General features: G+C 43.0%; 1 protein-coding gene across 2 annotated transcripts in view; it reads right to left on the bottom strand.

Annotated features, from left to right (window-relative positions):
- Nucleotides 1-19312, bottom strand: part of LOC121545735 (rap guanine nucleotide exchange factor 3-like) — a 37892-nt gene that overhangs the window by 2313 nt on the left and 16267 nt on the right. For both annotated transcript variants that reach the window (XM_041856522.2, XM_041856521.2), the window contains exons 3-20: nucleotides 17612-17718; nucleotides 17372-17493; nucleotides 17030-17270; nucleotides 16759-16843; nucleotides 11137-11197; nucleotides 10552-10628; nucleotides 9666-9812; nucleotides 7773-7876; nucleotides 6718-6806; nucleotides 6181-6259; nucleotides 5673-5823; nucleotides 5326-5408; nucleotides 5017-5047; nucleotides 4663-4741; nucleotides 2141-2278; nucleotides 1737-1834; nucleotides 1391-1516; nucleotides 118-299 (exon numbers count right to left, since the gene is read on the bottom strand). In XM_041856522.2, the coding sequence (XP_041712456.1) occupies nucleotides 118-299; nucleotides 1391-1516; nucleotides 1737-1834; nucleotides 2141-2278; nucleotides 4663-4741; nucleotides 5017-5047; nucleotides 5326-5408; nucleotides 5673-5823; nucleotides 6181-6259; nucleotides 6718-6806; nucleotides 7773-7876; nucleotides 9666-9812; nucleotides 10552-10628; nucleotides 11137-11197; nucleotides 16759-16843; nucleotides 17030-17270; nucleotides 17372-17493; nucleotides 17612-17718 (2000 nt within the window). The remainder of the gene's footprint in view (nucleotides 1-117; nucleotides 300-1390; nucleotides 1517-1736; nucleotides 1835-2140; nucleotides 2279-4662; nucleotides 4742-5016; nucleotides 5048-5325; nucleotides 5409-5672; nucleotides 5824-6180; nucleotides 6260-6717; nucleotides 6807-7772; nucleotides 7877-9665; nucleotides 9813-10551; nucleotides 10629-11136; nucleotides 11198-16758; nucleotides 16844-17029; nucleotides 17271-17371; nucleotides 17494-17611; nucleotides 17719-19312) is intronic.

Here is a 19312-nt window from a genome sequence, read left to right as displayed (position 1 = left end):
TTGAACAAAATCACCAATATAGTATACTGCTCCATAGGGATATTTACCCCTAAGATAACATAGTCATTCATCTGCACGATACAAGGTAAACTGTGTCTTAATTTAAGTGAGACTCACATTGCGGCCATCTTGATGAACTTCTTCAGCAGCATGGCTCTCTTCACCAGGTCAGCACATAGACACACCTCCGTCACCACCCAGTACTGCACCTCGTTGAAGCGATGCACAAAACGCTCCAGGTTAGCTGTGGTGGCGCCCGGGAATTTATGTCGCCCAAATATATAGTAGACTAGTTCCACCTGGTGGGAGAAACACATTAATTTACCATCCATATGCACTGTAGCACACTAAACACAGATCCAAAGTATTTGTATGTACCCAAATATATCAAGCAACCATCCAATGGACTAAACCTACAATTTGGCATAACATTTGAACTTGACTTGAACTTGTTTTCCTTGTCAAAGAGGTATTTTGACCTCAGTGGGACAACCTGGTTAAATAAACGTTACATAAAAAGAGGTGTGTATGTCAGATGAACACGTGGCCAATACAGGAAGTAGTGTGTCAGGTGAAGAGATGACCTGATGACTGATATGATGCTGCAGTAACAGTTACCAGAGAGAGGATGACTCAGACACATGCCTGAGTGACAGACAGCGAATCCTTTAGCCCTGTTTATACCTGGTGCTAACATGTGCCCTGTGTTCGGAAAAAGTTCACATTCTGATTGTGCCCACTTTTTCAGACAGGTGTAGACGATTCAAATACATTTTGTTAACTGATTTTGATCAGATCTTACAAGTGTAATAGGACAAGATCAAGACAAGATCAGGACGAAGGACGCATGTTAGAGTTTAAACAGGGCTATTGTTGTTCTGAGACAGACTGAGACAGCTCACATCTGAGTCACCAGGCCTTGTAAAACCAGCTACCTACCACAGATGTTAGAGTTTAAACAGGGCTATTGTTGTTCTGAGACAGACTGAGACAGCTCACATCTGAGTCACCAGGCCTTGTAAAACCAGCTACATACCACAGTGCATACCCACATGTGAGATAGATGTCATACCCCTAATTGACATTTACATTTGAGTCATTTAGCAGATGCTCTTATCCAGAGCGACTTACAGTAGTAGTGATTGCATACATTTTCAAACGTTTCTACCTCATTCTCACTAACTAAGCCCCTTATTCAGGGAAATGGGGCATACTGGTGATACTCAGTATTTAAAGCTGGGTAGCAAATTATTCCACACAAGCGCCCATTGCAAGCATACACCACAGTTTCTCCACTTTTAACTCTTATGCTGCTGGTCCCAAATCCATAACTTCCACTCCACAATATTGGCACAGCTCTGGCATGGGCTCACCTCGCTTCCTTCCTTACCTCGTGCATGGCGGTAAACAGTTCCCAGTCGTAGTTGGTGAGCTGGCTGGCGATGTCCTTGGAACACATCTGCTCCAAAGTGTCAATGGTGCTTTGATCAGGACCCTGCTGCTCCTTCAGGGGCGTCTGTAAAGTGCCAGAGAACAACCACCATAAATAATGCCATGACATCACACAAATATCTATAAACGGTATGCTATGATGACTGTCTGGGGATGTTTTTGTTTGATTCACCATGCAGTGTAGTTCTTCAGTTATAGATAAGTTATATATGTTCATCTCAGCAGCCATGAGAGACTATAGAGTAGGTATAGATTGTAGGTGATGAGAGGAGGTTAGGACTCACAAGTTGTTCCACCTGGCTGGCAGTGCAGAGGAAGAGTTTCTCATTCAGCCCCAGGGAGGTGTAGACTGATGTGGTATCCAGCTTCAGCTGAGTCCTGTCTATGATACAGCAAAGACAAATTACCTCAGAGACACACATCCCAACTTAACATCAACACTCACTGAGAGCTACACACTCACTCAATAAAACTTACCATAATCTCAATTTACATGTTACAAGACATTAACATGCACATATACAAAATCGTAAAGTTATGAATATAACTGCTCTTGCCTGAAGGAGGGAGTATTGTACCAAGTGTGTCAACCGAAAGGGAAATAATGAATATCCTGTACAGCTGTATCTTAGAAAAGGGCTTCATATTGCTTCCAGATGAAATGGAAAAATAAAAAATAGCCACGCACCTCCCATGGAGTTCATTTTGACCAGGACGTGGTCTCCTCCTGGGTTTACAAGCGATGACATCATTTCCTGAACAGAGGTGTTCACCGGCAGCATCAGAGTGATTGACGTATGGTCTGGCCGGAAGATCTCACACAATACTAGGAGAGAAAACACAGAGACATGGGAAAGGAAGTTAAGCATTAAAGGCCCAGTGCAGTCAAAAATGTGATTGTCCTGTGTTTTATATACAGTGAGCTCCATAATTCATTGGACAGTGACCATGTTTTTGTTATTTTGGTTCTGTACTCTAGCACTTTGAGTTTGAAAGGATACAATGACAATGAGGGTGAAGTGCAGACTGTCAGCTTTAATTTGAGGGTATTTTCATACATATCGGATTAACCGCTTTACGAATTATAGAAGCTTTTGTACATGGTCCCCCCATTTTCGGGCATCAAAAATCATTGGACAGTTTAACATAATGTAGAATAAAGTAATCATTGTTAATATTTGGTCGCATATCCTTTGCATGCAATGACTGCTTGAAGTCTGCGATGCATCGCCATCACCAGACGCTGGGTATCTTCCCTGGTGATGCTCTGCCAGGCCTGTACTGCAGCCATCTTCAGTTCCTGCTTGTTTCGGGGACTTATTGCCTTAAGTCTCCTCTTCAGCATGTAAAATGCATGTTCAATTGGATTCAGATCTGGTGATTGACTCGGCCAGTCAAGGTTTTTCCACTTTTTGGCCATCAAAAACCCCCTTTGTTGCTCTAGCAGTATGTTTAGGGTCATTGTCTTGTTGCATGATGAAGTGCCGTCCAATGAGTTTGGAGGCATTTGGTTTTATCTGAGCAGATAAAATATTTCTGTAGACTTCAGAATTCATTGTTCAACTTCTGTCTGCAGTCACATCATCGATGAAGACAAGTGAGCCTGTTCCACTGGCAGCCATACAGGCCCAAGCCATAACACCCCCCTCCACCATGTTTCACGGAGGAGGTGGTATGCTTTGGATCATGGGCATTTCTTTTTTTCTCCACACTTTCCTCTTTCCATCACTCTGGTACATGTTAATCTTTGTCTCATCTGTCCACAATACTTTTTTCCAGAACTCTTGGGGCTCTTTTAGGTGCTTTTTAGCTAACTGTAATCTCGCCTTTCTGTTCTTCAGCCTTATCAGTGGTTTGCATCTTGTAGTGTACCCTCTGTAGTGCTGCTGGTGTAGTCTTCTACGTATGGTAGACTTTGACACATCTACACCTGCATCCAGGAGAGTGTTTTTGATCTGTTGGGCTGTTGTCAGGGGGGTTTTCTTCTCCATAGAGAGTATTATCCGGTCATCCACTATAGTGGTCTTCCTCGGTCTACTGGGTCTTTTGACATAATTGAGTTCACCGGTTGTTTTTTTCTTGTTAATGATGAACCAAACTGTTGACTTGGGCATGGCCAGGGTTTTTGCAATGTTCCTGATTGATTGATTTTCATTTCTGAGCCTTATGACGGCCAGCTTCATTTCCATCGACACTGCTGTCTTCCTCATGTTGTCACACCCCAACAACAATCTCCAAAGGCAATAGCAAAGTCTAGAATCAATACTATTCATCAACAGCTCTCCTGCATTCAGTAACGACACAAATTAATACACCTGCCTAACGACACACATCTGTGAAGCCAATTTAACAAATACTTGTAGTACCTTAAAATGGAGGGACCATGTACAAAAGGTGCTGTAATCTCTAAACTGTTCATCCGATATTTATGAAAATACCCTCAAATTAAAGCTGACAGTCTGCACTTCACCCTCATTGTCATTGTATCCTTTCAAACTCAAAGTGCTAGAGTACAGAACCAAAATAACAAAAAAATGGTCACTGTCCAATGAATTATGGAGCTCACTGTATATTTCCACATTATGAGGTTGGAATGATACTGTGAAATTGTGAAAATAATGATAATGCCCTTTTAGTGTAAGAGCTATTTGAAAAGACCACCTGAAATTTCAGCCTGTTTCGGTGGGATGGAGTTTTGGCCTGCCTGGTGACATCACCAGGTGGTAAATTAGTTAATAGACTAATAAGAAAGAGAGCTCCAAACCTCTCTGCCAATAACAGTTCGTTTTCACTTTTCCCCTCCCCACTCCCAGACAGTCCTAGCAAAATTCTTGCTTAAGAAATTGTTCTTTGTTAAGAAGCTATTTTTGACATTTTTAATCATTTTAAACAATCACAGTAAGGTACTTAATTTTTACACAGAAATTATTTGATATTGAGATAATAAAACGGCTGCATTGGACCTTTAAAACAAAGTATAGCAACAACCATTAACATTGATCAATCTGTAAGTGCATTTCATGGTTACAGTGGGCTGCCAATGGTTAACCAATAGTTAATAAACAGTAAAGAAATAAAAGGCCAATTGTATATTTTGTGTCATTATGGAAAAGCATAGTCATTACCATGCTATTCATGACATAGTTATTATCATGCTATGGTTGACATAATATAATCTGATCCTTCAAGTTTCATGGTAGTCTCACTGACCTTTGTCCTGTGATCTGATTGGCAGACACTTCCCCACTTGCTCCTCACAACTGGAGAACCAGTCAAACTGATGGTTAAGCTAATGGAAACAAACAATAGACAGAGTAAGTCAGCCACAAGTGTGACTTTTAATTTCTCTATGTTTTTAAAATTATTTTAATGTTTTATCTTTTAGCTCCAGCAGCTCTGAAGACTAACATGCTGTGTTATAAAGGTTGGAGTTGTATTGTTTCTTCTGCTATCTCCCAATCTGTCTAAGTAAAGAGAGCCTTTAATGTGGTAATAAACAGAGATGCAGATGTATTTGTGTGTGCAAGAATGACCTTTATGAGCCTGTAATGTGGTTCAACTTACCCTTGTCAGTGACCCGTGTTCATTCTCAAGCCTGGAAAGATATTGAAAAATACAAAAATGATAGTAACCTAATTCAAATCTCAAGTCCAGATTCCAGAAATACTCTTATTGGCTTGGTTACGATACTGCATAATGTCATCAATATGACTGTAAAGGAAAGCACCTGACTTTTGCTATTGTTTCACATTCCTGTGATCACAAGGCTTACATCCATCCCATACTATATTGAACTTTGACCACCATTATTCACCCTATGGGCCCAAAAGTCGTGCATTTCAGATGCACCCTGGGTAATGTGTTCCTACTCACACTCTGGTTCTCCTCCTGTCTCTGAGCTGCTCCCTCAGCATACCGGACAGACGGGAGTCACCTGCTACCTCCTCCCCCAGCCTCTGTCATGCATAGAAACACTATGTATAAACACTGAATGTATATAGTATTTTTATGGTCACAACACACATAAACAACACACAGGCCATCATTCAATACAATATACTGCACAATTTACTGTATAAAATATATATTTGGATAACATTGATATAAGGCTCTGCTATTTGTTATACTCTATAGATCATCAATAAATCTATACTACATATATAATCTATGAATATGTGTTTGGTTATAGAGAATCCCACTACCCCCCGGCCCTCACTCACCGCCAGGAAGTCTACAGCGATGGGGTCATCTTTGAGCAGCTGGCCGAACAGCGCCACCCACTGGCAAATCAGCTTCACTATCTTCTGCTTGGTGTTGAGGGCATAGGCTGCCTTCTCCAGATCTGAGCCCTCAGAAGGGTCGGCATGGTAGGTGCACTCATGGATAAGGAAGAGAACCAACCCATCTGAACAACAGCTTAACACAGCTATTCTAGATTAGACCACTGTCTGAGCTGTTGTCGACTGAAGAGACACTAGTCTGTCTCTTCAGCTTGAGGAGCTGGATGCTTTGGTTGAATTATGTTAATTCGTTTAATTTAATAACATTTAAACGTTTAATTTGTTTTCTGGTAGACAGATTCAAAATACTCCCACAAATGTTGGGTATGTGATCCTCTTAGAGACAAAATGTAAGCAAATAGAATTAGACACAACAACTTATGACATCACACAACCACCACCACCACCACCATCATCATCACCATCATCATAATCATCTAAAGGATATTGGTGTTGCAGGGCCGGGCAAAGCTGGCTGGAGGGCATGAAGACCCTGTGGGTTAGCAGGAAGTCACTCACACAGGGATCTGTGGGCACAGACAGAACAACACATAACTCACTAACGAGGACTAATGGCACTCTGTGTCCCTCCACTTTGTGTCCCATCCGCTTCCTCCCTGAAAAACACCACCGCAATGAGTCATCTGATGGTTTTTAGCGAGCTGACATAAAATAAATAGCCAGGAATGTGCCAGGCCTGATTCTGCCTGTTCTTTTCTGTCTTTGTTGGCTGTTTCATGTGAATGACCAAAACAAACAGTTCCCATGAAACCAGAAACTATCTTTAAAGTTTGGCTGAGGATTCAGAGGTGAAGCTACTGTTTGGTCATCCTGGTACAGTATAGTGTGTTTTAAAAGAGGAACTCCTGTTCTTTGAATTTAAAACAGTGAGAGAATGTCAGTGGTCCAGCGACATAGAGGGGTCCAGCCACTATAGTAGAGAGACGTTTGGACCCATCCAAGGCAAGCCATACAGGTTTCCTACCTATAGCATCATTGCCATTAGTATCCAGCTTCACTGTCTCAAGCAGGTGTTCTAGGATCTTCTCTGGCGTTCCAGACATCACTGTATACCTGAGTGTGTAGGAGAGGGAGTGGGAGAGGGGGGAGGCAGAGGGAGAGGGGAGGGGGAGGGAGAAGGAGAGGGGAAAGTAACAGAGGGAGAGGGGGAGGGGAGAGGCAGAGGGGAGGGGGAGGGAGAAGAAGAGGGGGAAGTAACAGAGGGAGAGGGGAGAGGCAGAGGAAGAGGGGAGGGGGAGGGAGAAGGAGAGGGGGAAGTAACAGAGGGAGAGGGGGAGGGGAGAGGCAGAGGAAGAGGGGAGGGGAGGGAGAGGGAGGGAGGGAGAAGGAGAGGGGGAAGAGGATCAGTGGGAGAGGGAGAGGGAGGGGGAGGGAGAAGGAGAGGGGAAGAGGATCAGTGGGAGAGGGGAGGGGAGGGAGAAGGAGAGGGGGGGAAGTAACAGAGGGAGAGGGGGAGGGGAGAGGCAGAGGAGAGGGAGAGGGGAGGGGCAGAGGAAGAGGGGAGGGGGAGGGAGAAGTAACAGAGGGAGAGGGGGAGGGGAGAGGCAGAGGGAGAGGGAGAGGGGAGGGGGAGGGAGAAGGAGAGGGGAAGAGGATCAGTGGGAGAGGGAGAGAGTGTAGGTATGTGTGTAGGGTGGAAAGAGCAACAGGTGGACACATTGGTTAACAGTATAAAGAGGCAGCCATTGAGCATCACATTAATTAAACTCAACATTTGCTAAAACACTTGAAGTGAGATAACAAAGCGCAGTCCATTCAACTGAACAGGGTTGAGGTCTATTTCTGTGTTGAATCAACAATAGGCAGGCAGATAACTGCCACAATTAACAACACTGTTAACTAAAACAGTGCTTGTTTCTTGCACATGTAATATTCTATAGCAAAAATGTTTGTTTACATGACATTGGTCTAAAAATGCCTTAGAGGAGTGTGTTTATTTAGGTCTTGATTAATGTATAAGTGCTTGTTTGACTGATTGTTGATATACAGTATATTCTATGAAAGGTGGGTGTGTCTTACTTGCTGCTGTTTCCTGCCCCTCCATGATTGGTTGACTCAGCCTTCTCCAGCACCAACACAGCTTTGCCATGTTCCTCCAGACGCATGGTGTTAGCTTCCACATCCTGAAACACAATGTAAACACACAGTCGTATAGACACTTTACACACAGTACACAGTACACGTGGATACGTAGACCTTTAAGGAAATGCAATAGGCATATTTGAATCAGTGGCATGTATTCATGGATTCCAAGGGAAGCCAGCCTTCCCCAAATATTTGACCAATAAAAAATAATAATTTATAAAATAATTTATCTTTCGTCTCTCTGTGTTTTCATAATTTCCCGTCAATTCGCAAGTGGCTGAATCTCATCCGAGCGAGGGAAACAGTGCCCCTCTGTCTGTGTGTGTGTAGCCCATGTATCTGATGCTGTCTGGACAAAAAGAGTATGACACGTTGCCGCCGTAGCATTTGATTGATTGACGCCAGCAAGCATTTGGAATCTCTTGATAAAAAATAAAGAAAAAAAAGAATAAAGGAATGAGCCAATCAGCGTTGAGCTGAGCTCAACTGTGCGTTGTCCTTGTGCAGCAAAACGCCCCCAAGGGAGGCCAGTTTGGATTTGGGTTCACACCAATCAAATCACATTCTAAGCAAAATCTCATAAATGTCAGAAAACGTGTCTGTTTCTGGTCTGCTTGTGTTGATATCCTGCAGTACCTAGCTTGCTAAATCGGCCCTTTCCTAAGACATGGATGGAGATGGGGATTTGGATTTGTGGTTTTGTCTTAATTCTCTGTACAGGCCAATGATTATGATGGCGATTCTGATCTAACCATAAATTCATATATTGTACCACTGGCCTGAGATGATTGAAGTTCAATATGTAGCCTATATGTAGCCTAGTAGGCTCACGTTAACTAGCTAGCTAACTTAGCTGGTTCATTGTTTCCCATGCAAGGAAGTTAGGCTAGCAAGCATTTTAGCTAGGTAGCCATGAAAACAAAAGCTAAAAGCGTACTGTATGACAAAGCTTTAGATGGTTTTTCCAACATGAAAGAGAGGAGGATGGCGGAGGATAGTAGTCTACAAATAGGGTGAGTAATTTTTTTTTTTTACTTGCGCGCAAGCAAGCAAGCAAGCAAGCACGCACACACACACACACACACACACACACACACACACACACACACACACACACACACACACACACACACACACACACACACACACACACACACACACACACACACACACACACACACACACACACACACACACACACACACACACACACACACACACACACACACACACACACACACACACACACACACACACACACACACAGAGAGAGAAATCAGTACCATGGACAGCCACATGATATTTAGCAACATTGATTGAACTAAATAGTTTTTGGTATCTTTAAGTTTTTTTTTCAGTGTATTAAATTAAGCATACTGTATATAGCCTTGTTGATTTGATGATGTTTAAATGTTTAAGTTGAATTTGTTACATGCAATATTTGCTTTGTCGACTTCACCGGACAGATGTTGCTCTCCGGTTTTGTGATGAAACAAACGTATGTATAGTTTAATTTATTCCGCCACTGTGTGACTGTTGTCTTTTTCTTGTCACAGCCTTATTGTATATCATGGTGGTGTATGAACAAATGGGTTATAGAGCAAACGACGCAAATATCACAACATAGGTTTTAATATGTCTTTTTTACTGGCTTGGCTTGGCTTCCCCAGTGATTTTACCCACGCACCGCTACTGATTTGAATAGAGTATGTACTGTACACAAAAGCAGGTTGTGATCAAAGAGGATGTGTATCTACTTTACATGCAGTACACACACATCAGTATGTATACGATACGTACACAACTTCAGTCTGTGACCAAACTTACCTTGAGGATGCGTATGAAGTCCTGTTTGTCGACTCGTAGGAAGTGGCAGTTGTCCTCTCTCAGGATGATGGTGGCTGCTCTGGGAGCATCGTTCACTAGGGCCAGCTGCCCAAAGTCCTCTCCCTCATGTAGCGTTGTCACCAGACCCTGCATCACACACACAGACACACACACACACACACACACACACACACACAAAGTATAACTATGTAAGTGCGACCAAAAGGCACCTTAACAGCTTCTACCCCCAAGCCATAAGACTGCTGAACAGTTAATCAAATGGCCACCCAGACTATTTACATTGACTCCCTTTATTATTTATTTCTTTATCTTAATTGTTTTACACTGACTTCCTTGCACTGGCTCTATGCACACTCACTAGACTCTACCCACACACTCACACATACTACACTGACACTCCAACACACACGCACTAGACTCTACCCACACATAGACACACTTTGACACTTGAAATACGCTGCTGGTACTCTGTTTATTATATATCCTGATTGCCTAGTCACTTCTACCCCTACCCACATGTACATACTGTATTACCTGAACTACCTCGTACTACTGCACATTGACTCAGTACTGGTACTCCTTGTATACAGCCTCGCTGTTTTTATTGTGTTACTATTTCCTTTTTTATTTAGACATTTTTTGTCTTACTTTTTAACTCTGCACTGTTGGGAATGGGCTCGTAAGTAAGCATTTCACTGTAAAGTCTACACCTGTTGTATTCGGTGCATGTGACCAACAACATTTTATTTGATTAACTGTAAGTACAGTGTGAATACAGTTCAAATTCTCTATTTTCAAATATTAATCTATAGTGTGTATACTAAAGAATTGTACACAATTAAGATAACTGGGGTAATGGCCTTACCTTTCCATGTGTGATGACATTGACAGAGCCCTTCCAGATGATGTACCATGAAGTGCCTTTGTCTCCCTGACTGAACACTGAGAAACACAAAGACACACAGAGAATCAGGATTCACATCAGTCTCAACAGTCAGTCAGCTCTCTACCAGACAAGGATGTAGGCACGGTGCTTCACAGGTAATGCTGTCCCAAAGGACACTAAGTCCAATCAAAATGAAAGGCTGGGAGGCAAAATGCTGGTGATCTGTATTTTTTCCCCAATGTTCACAAAGGTGCACATGGCATTTTCAGTTGACGTTTCAGTGTTTCAGTGAGCTCTGCGGACAGACAGATTTCTCTGACAATCTAATGGACTGATTGTCCAAGATAATGGTTTCAGTAGGTTTTACATCAGTGGCAGAAATAATTTGTTCTGCCTGATGGACAGGTTTGTTGTATACTGCAGTGAGGGGGAGGATGGTAACAGAGACAGAGCGTCTGTAGCACTGTGGTGGTGATGTGGGCCCGGTGAGGCTCTCTTTCTCTCTCTCGCCCACCACAGTTCAAACAAACATCACAGAGGACTATGAAACACTATGACACTCACAGACTGTGCCTGCCTTGGCATGGGACTCAAACATCAGCACTGCTGCCAACTCCTTACGGACCTACAGGAGGAAGAAGGAAAGGAAATGAGACAGGATTAAACAGGGAGAGGTGAGAGGGAGGGGCAGTGTAAAGCCTTAGCGCTACAGGACATACAGTAGGGCTGCTTCCTGCTCTCGGACCCAGATGAAACTTATTCCTGGACTAAAGATCACTTCAATCACTTTCGATACTCCATTGAGCATTGCTTTTGCAGTCAAAAGTTTGGACACACCTACTCATTCAAGGGTTTTTCTTTATTTTTTCCTATTTTCTACATTGTAGAATAATAGTGAAGACATCAAAACTATGAAATAACACATATGGAATCATGTAGTAACCCAAAAAGTGTTAAACAAATCAAAATATATTTTATATTTGAGATTCTTCAAAGTAGCCACCCTTTGCCTTGATGACAGCTTTGCAAACTCTTGGCATTCTCTCAACCAGCTTCATGAGGAATGCTTTTCCAACAGTCTTGAAGGAGTTCCCACATATGCTGAGCACTTGTTGGCTGCTTTTCCTTAACTCTGTGGTCCAACTCATCCCAAACCATCTCAATTGGGTTGAGGTCGGGTGATTGTGGAGGCCAGGTCATCTGATGCAGCATTCCATCACTATCCTTGGTCAAATAGCCCTTACACAGCCTGGAGGTGTGTTTTGGGTCATTGTGCTATTGAAAAACAAATGAACCCACTAAGTGCAAACCAGATTGGATGGCGTTTCGCTGCAGTATGCTATGGTAGCCATGCTGGTTAAGTGTGCCTTGAATTCTAAATAAATCACAGACAGTGTCAACAGCAAAGCACCCCCACACCATCACACCTCCTCCTCCATGATTCACGGTGGGAACCACACATGCAGAGATAATCCGTTCACCTACTCTGCGTCTCACAAAGAAACAGCGGTTGGAACCAGAAATTTTGAATTTGGACTCATCAGACCAAATGACAGATTTACACAGGTCTAATGTCCATTGCTCAAGCAAGTCTCTTCTTCTTATTGGTGTCCTTTAGTAGTGGTTTCTTTGCAGCAATTCGACCATGAAGGCCTGATTCACGCAGTCTCCCCTGAACAGTTGATGTTGAGATGTGTATGTTACTTGAACTCTGTGAAGCATTTATTTGGGCTGCAATCTGAGGTGCAGTTAAGGCTAAATAACTTATCGTCTGCAGCAGAGGTAACTCTGGGTCTTCCTTTCCTGTGGCGGTCCTCATGAGAGCCAGTTTCATCATAGCGCTTGATGGTTTTTGCAACTGCACTTGAAGAAAGTTTCAAAGTTCTTTAAATTTTCCGGATTGACTGACCTTCATGTCTTAAAGTAATGATGGACTGCCGTTTCTCTTTGCTTATTTGAGCTGTTCTTGCCATAATATGGACTTGGTCTTTTACCAATTAGGGCTATCTTCTGTATACCACCCCTACCTTGTCACAACACAACCAAACATGTTTCAAGCAGACCACCATAGTCCCTGCGCCCAAGAACACTAAGAAAACCTGCCTAAATGACTACCAACCCGTAGCACTCACGTCTGTAGCCATGAAGTGCTTTGAAAGGCTGGTCATGGCTCACATCAACACCATTATCCAAGAAACCCTAGACCCACTCCAATTTGCATACCGCCCCAACAGATCCACAGATGATGCAATCTCTATTGCACTCCACACTGCCCTTTCCCACTTGGACAAGAGGAACACCTACATGAGAATGCTATTCATTGACTACAGCTCAGCGTTCAACGCCATAGTGCCCTAAAAGCTCATAACTAATCTAAGGACCCTGGGACTAAACACCTCCCTCTGCAACTGGATCCTGGACTTCCTGACGGGCCGCCCCCCAGGTGGTAAGGGTAGGTAACAACACATCTGCCACGCTGATCCTCAACACAGGGGCCCCTCAGGGGTGCGTGCTCAGTCCCCTCCTGTACTCCCTGTTCACCCATGACTGCATGGCCAGGCCAGGCACGACTCCAACACCATCATTAAGTTTGCAGACGACACAGCAGTGGTAGGCCTGATCACCGACAACGATGAGACAGCCTATAGGGAGGAGGTCAGAGACCTGGCCGTGTGGTGCCAGGATAACAACCTCTCTGTCAATGTGATCAAGACAAAAAGATGATTGTGGACTACAGGAAAAAAAGAGGACTGAGCACGCCCCCATTCTCATTGACGGGGCTGTAGTGGAACAGGTTGAGAGCTTCAAGTTCCTTGGTGTCCACATCACCAACAAACTATCATGGTCCAAACACACCAAGACAGTCGTGAAGAGGGCACGACAAAGCCTATTCCCCCTCAGGAGACTGAAATGATTTGGCATGGGTCCTCAGATCCTCAAAAAGATCTACTGCTGCACCATCGAGAGATCCTGACTGGTTGCATCACCGCCTGGTATGGCAACTGCTTGGCCTCTGACCGCAAGGCACTACAGAGGGTAGTGCGTACGGCCCAGTACATCACTGGGGCCAAGCTTCCTGCCATCCAGGACCTCTATACCAGGCGGTGTCAGAGGAAGGCCCTAAAAATTGTCAAAGACTCCAGCCACCCTAGTCATAGACTGTTCTCTCTGCTACCGCACGGCAAGCGGTACCGGAGCGCCAAGTCTAGGTCCAAAAGGCTTCTAAACAGCTTCTACCCCCAAACCATAAGACTCCTGAACAGCTAATCATGGCTACCCGGACTATTTGCACTCTCCACCCCACCCCACCCCACCCCAACCCCTCTTTTACGCTGCTGCTACTCTATGCATAGTCACTTTAACTCTACCCACATGTACATGTTACCTCAATTACCTCTACTAATCGGTGTCCCCGCACATTGACTCTGTACCGGTACCCCCTGTATATAGCCTCCCTACTGTTATTTTATTTTACTGCTGCTCTTTAATTTTTTATTTATTTAGTTTTTTACTTAACCTGTTTTTTATTTTTTATTTTTTAAACTGCATTGTTGGTTAAGGGCTTGTAAGTAAGCATTTCACTGTCAGGTCTACACCTGTTGTATTCGGAGCATGTGTCAAATACAATTTGATTTGATTTGATTGGTTCAAACGCATTAAGAAGGAAATAAATTCCACAAATTAACTTTTAACAAGGCACACCTGTTAATTGAAATGCATTCCAGGTGACTACCTCATGAAGCTGGTTGAGAGAATGCCAAGAGTGTGCATAGCTGCCATCAAGGCAAAGGCTGTCTCCTTTGAAGAATCTCAAATATAAAATATATTTTGATTTGTTTAACATTTTTTGGGTTACTACATGATTCCATATGTGTTATTTATTAGTTCTGATGTCTTCACTATTATTCTACAATGTAGAAAATAGTAAAAATAAAGAAAAACCCTTGAATGAGTAGGTGTGTCCAAGCCTTTGACTGGTACTGTATATATATACAGTTGAAGTTGGAAGTTTACATACACCTTAGCCAAATACATCTAAACTCAGTTTTTCACAATTCCTGACATTTAATCCCAGTAGAAATTCCCTGTCTTAGGTCAGTTAGGATCACCACTTTATTTTAAGAATGTGAAATGTCAGAATAATAGTAGAGAGAATGATTTATTTCAGCTTTTATTTCTTTCATCACATTCCCAGTGGGTCAGAAGTTTACATACACTCAATTAGTGTTTGGTAGCATTGCCTTTCAATTGTTTAACTTGGGTCAAACGTTTCGGGTAGCCTTCCACAAGCTTCCCACAATAAATTGGGTGAATTTTGGCCCATTCCTCCTGACAGAGCTTGTGTAACTGAGTCAGGTTTGTAGGCCTCCTTGCTCTCACACGCCCACAAATGTTCTATAGGATTGAGGTCAGGGCTTTGTGATGGCCACTCTAATACCTTGACTTTGTTGTCCTTAAGCCATTTTGCCACAACTTTGGATGTATGCTTGGGGTCATTGTCCATTTGGAAGACCCATTTGCGACCAAGCTTTAACTTCCTGACTGATGTCTTGAGATGTTGCTTCAATATATCCACATAATTTTCCTTCCTCATGATGCCATCTATTTTGTGAAGTGCACCTGTCCCTCCTGCAGCAAAGCACCCCCACAGCATGATGCTGCCACCCCGTGCTTCACGGTTGGGATGGTGTTCTTCGGCTTGCAAGTCCCCCCTTTTTCCTCCAAACATAATGATGATCATTATGGCCGAACAGTTCTATTTTTGTTTCATTCAGACAAGAGGATATTTCTCCAAAAAGTACGATCTTTGTCCCCATGTGCAGTTGCAAACCGTAATCTGTCTTTTTTATGGTGGTTTTGGAGCAGTGGCTTCTTCCTTGCTGAGCGGCCTTTCAGGTTATGTCGATATAGGACTCATTTTTACTGTGGCTATAGATACTTTTGTACCTGTTTCCTCCAGCATCTTCACAAGGTCCTTTGCTGCTGTTCTAGGATTGATTTGCACTTTTCGCACCAAAGTACGTTCATCTCTAGGAGACAGAATGCGTCTCATTCCTGAGCGGTATGATGGCTGCGTGGTCCCATGGTGTTTATACTTGCGTACTATTGTTTGTACAGATGAACCTGGTACCTTCAGGTGTTTGGAAATTGCTCCCAAGGATGAACCAGACTTGTGGAGGTCTACAATTTTTCTTGGCTGATTTCTTTTGATTTTCCCATGATGTCAAGCAAAGAGGCACTGAGTTTGAAGGTAGGCCTTGAAATACATCCACAGGTACACCTCCAATTGAATCAAATGATGTCAATTAGCCTATCAGAAGCTCATAAAGCAATGACATCATTTTCTGGAATTTTAGCGTATGTAAACTTCTGACCCACTGGAATTGTGATACAGTGAATTATATAAGTGAAATAATCTGTCTGTAAACAATTGTTGGAAAAATTACTTGTGTCATGCACAAAGTAGATGTCCTAACTGACTTGCCAAAACTATAGTTTGTTAACAAGAAATGTGTGGAGTGGTTGAAAAAATTAGTTTTAATGACTCCCACCTAAGTGTATGTAAACTTCCGACTTCAACTGTATATATATATATATACATAAAAGTGATTAAAAAATAAGATTATTATGAATATTGCTAGCAACAACATAATAAACACATTTTGATTTACATACCTACAGTAGAAAAGAGTAGAATATCTTATTTCAAATTACGTGAACAAAAAATTATAATATTGAGCAAATTACACTAATTGGAGTCAATTACACTCACTGGAGTATTTGACTGTATATCCTTGCCATTATCATTCACCTGAATGTTTTAGCTAACATATGATGGGGGTCCCTGGATTGCCGGTTTGCCTGGGAGGGGGTCCCTGGGCAAGAAAAGGTTGAAGACCACTGATCTAGGCAAAACTGATGCTTTATTAGTACTCCTTCTCTGAGACTGTGAATATGGGCCATGGACTGGTGTAGCACGGTTTTCAATTTCTACAGAACATCCTGAACATCTTCTGATTAGACTCAGGCTGTATGCATCCTAAATAGCACCCTATTCCCTGTAGAGTTCACTACTTTTGGACAGAGCCCTATGGGCCCTGGTCAAAAGTAGTGCAATACATAGGGAATAGGGTTCCATTTGGGACGCAACCAAAGACAGGGACAGTATAGGAAGCTGTAACTCACTGTGGAGGAGAGGTGAGCAGCAGCCTTGACATGAAGCAGCTCCTCATATATCACCTCCAGGTCCTCAGCACTACGCTGGCTGGGGCTGCAGAGAGGTTACAATACAGTCCCAGGTTATGACTAGAATAGGATGCTATATGATACGATAGGAGAGGAGAGCAGATAGAATACAATAAAAGTGTTTTGTCCATCTGAGGATGGAAATTTCCCTTTGACTTGAAGAGTAAAACAAACTTGATACAAACACACAGTATAATAAAATGGAACTCACCATTTACGTAAAATCATGGTCAAAAGAGCATCTGGACCAATCTGCAATAATAACGACAAACCCTCCTGCAGCTCATCGTCTAATTGGTCCTTTTCATTAGTTGTGTGGTTCAGTGAGAGTTTCTCATTGGCTGTGTGATTCAGTGCTTTCTTCTCATTGGTCATGTTGTTCAGTCCAAACTCTGAATCCAGGAAGCGGTAAAATTGTGTGTCTTTGTCATGGAAGTTTAACTCCTGCTTCACTACATTGTGATGATAGGAAACATTGAGTTTGGTTACACAAAAAGTATCATATTTGATAATACATGATGATAATACATTCACTCTGATTAAAGTCTCTTACCATGAACAATGATTCCTTCATCCACCAGGACTTGCCACATGCCAACTGCCTGGCTCCTTGATTGGAAGCATTCGTTTAGCTTCATCAGCCAATCAACAAGCTCTTTCCCCGAACAACATTGTCTGTAAGCGAGAGAGTTAGATTTCTACAAGGAAACGATCTAGTATTTTAATTTCAGAAAGACAAACGCTCAAAGTAATAGTAGTATTTGCAATCATTGACAGGAGCAAGGCTCCATACCTGAAGGTCTTCAGGTGATGCTTTCTGTCTCTGATCAGGCCAGGGTTACGCTCTATCAAGACACTATACACCACCCTGGCTGCCTTCAGAATACGATCCGACAGAAACTACAAGGGGTGAGAGAGAGAGAGAGAGCGAGAGAGAGAGAAAGAGAAAGAGAAAGCTTATCAAATACTTGATACAGTCAAATGTAGGATATGTACAAATCAAAAGATAATTGGACAATGGACCACTTTCTCTGCCTATCATATGCACACAACCAACATGCCTTTACTTCTGCGTAATTTTCATGATGTGATAAAGACAGGAGATCATATAAATAAAGCGAAATGTGAAATTTCACACAGAAGTTCTTGTTTATCAATAGACACAGTGACAACAGTGACCCACTGTGTAGACTTAGCATGCAGGCAGGAGCTAGAATGAAAAGTGAAAAGCAAGTGGCAGCGGCAGAAAACATATATTCTGTGAGAAGCATTACAAAAACCATGTGTGATGTCACATACGTCACTCGTGTGAGTGGAGTGTTTTGCTTTGCAGGGGCAAGAGTCCCTAATTGTGTGTGTGGGAGGAAAGCTGGTGAGAACGTGTTATAGAGAGAGTTACTGCACTGCTAAACTCTCCCACACCACACACCTAACTGTCTCCTCATCAGAGAGTGAGTGGATGTCACTTGGCTACACTTTGCCTCCTCTCAGCTTCTCCCAGTAGTATCATTTCTAATACACCTCATTTTTTCCATTCCTTCCCCCCTCCTATCTCGCTCCTCTCTGCCATGCTCTACCACCCAAACAGAATATGAAAAAAAAACTAGAGTGTAAAAACTGCATCAACCACTGATGCAGACCAAAGCTTATGTAACTCACAACACATTGGGTCTGTTGCTATGCAGCCTATTTCCTACCATTTCCTGTTTATACGCAACCTCCGTGACAAAACCAATATTACAAACTACTACATATCAATATTTACTGGATTTGTTAATGAACTAGAATGCCTTTTTTGTTTTTACTCCCTTCCACTCAATAGTTTCTTTCTCCTAGTCTTGTGATTCCACGAGGGACTCACACAGTTGCTTGTTTGTTATTGGGCTTCCTTTAGGGTGCTGTTTGTCCAAGGTGGTGGTCTTGAGATTCAGATGGAATTTAACAAAGACCATTTCCTTTAGCTTTTGTCTCCACTTGGCTTGGTGTTGTGGTGGACAGTGCTTTCCTCCCCTCCCCTCCTCTCCCAAAAGCCTGGCCCCTAGCCAGGCCTCAGCCCTTAGCCTGCTCTGGCTGGTGTTGTGGTGGATGGGGCTGCCTGTGAGGCCCTCTCCCCTCTCTCTCCTGTCCCCAAACCCGGCCCCTAGCCTGCCCTGGCCAATGGCTCTGGCTCCAAGCCACTCAGATGAAATTATTGGCTCCTGACCCGTGACTGATCTGCCGACTCCGGCCTCTGCGAAGACAACACAACCTGACAGAACCTGGGGTTCTCATACATTTTTCAGAACCATGTACAAAGCAACGGGGAAACCTGCATGCTAGTTTAAAGTTCACAGAGACACACCTGCTGTGTGAGAAGTTAACTGAGGGGTCCCCCAAACCCACCATCTCTCCCCCTTCATCCACCTGTTTTCCCACAGGCGGTTCTGCTCCCAGACCTAGTGTCTACAGACGGTATGCATCATTCTGAACCTTTCATCCTCCACTGGCATCTGCT

Source organism: Coregonus clupeaformis, chromosome 30 (genome assembly GCF_020615455.1).
Source record: "Coregonus clupeaformis isolate EN_2021a chromosome 30, ASM2061545v1, whole genome shotgun sequence".
NCBI classification, from domain to species: Eukaryota; Metazoa; Chordata; class Actinopteri; order Salmoniformes; family Salmonidae; genus Coregonus; species Coregonus clupeaformis.
Note: the sequence above shows the minus strand (reverse complement) of the source record. Positions and strands in the feature narration are given on the sequence as shown.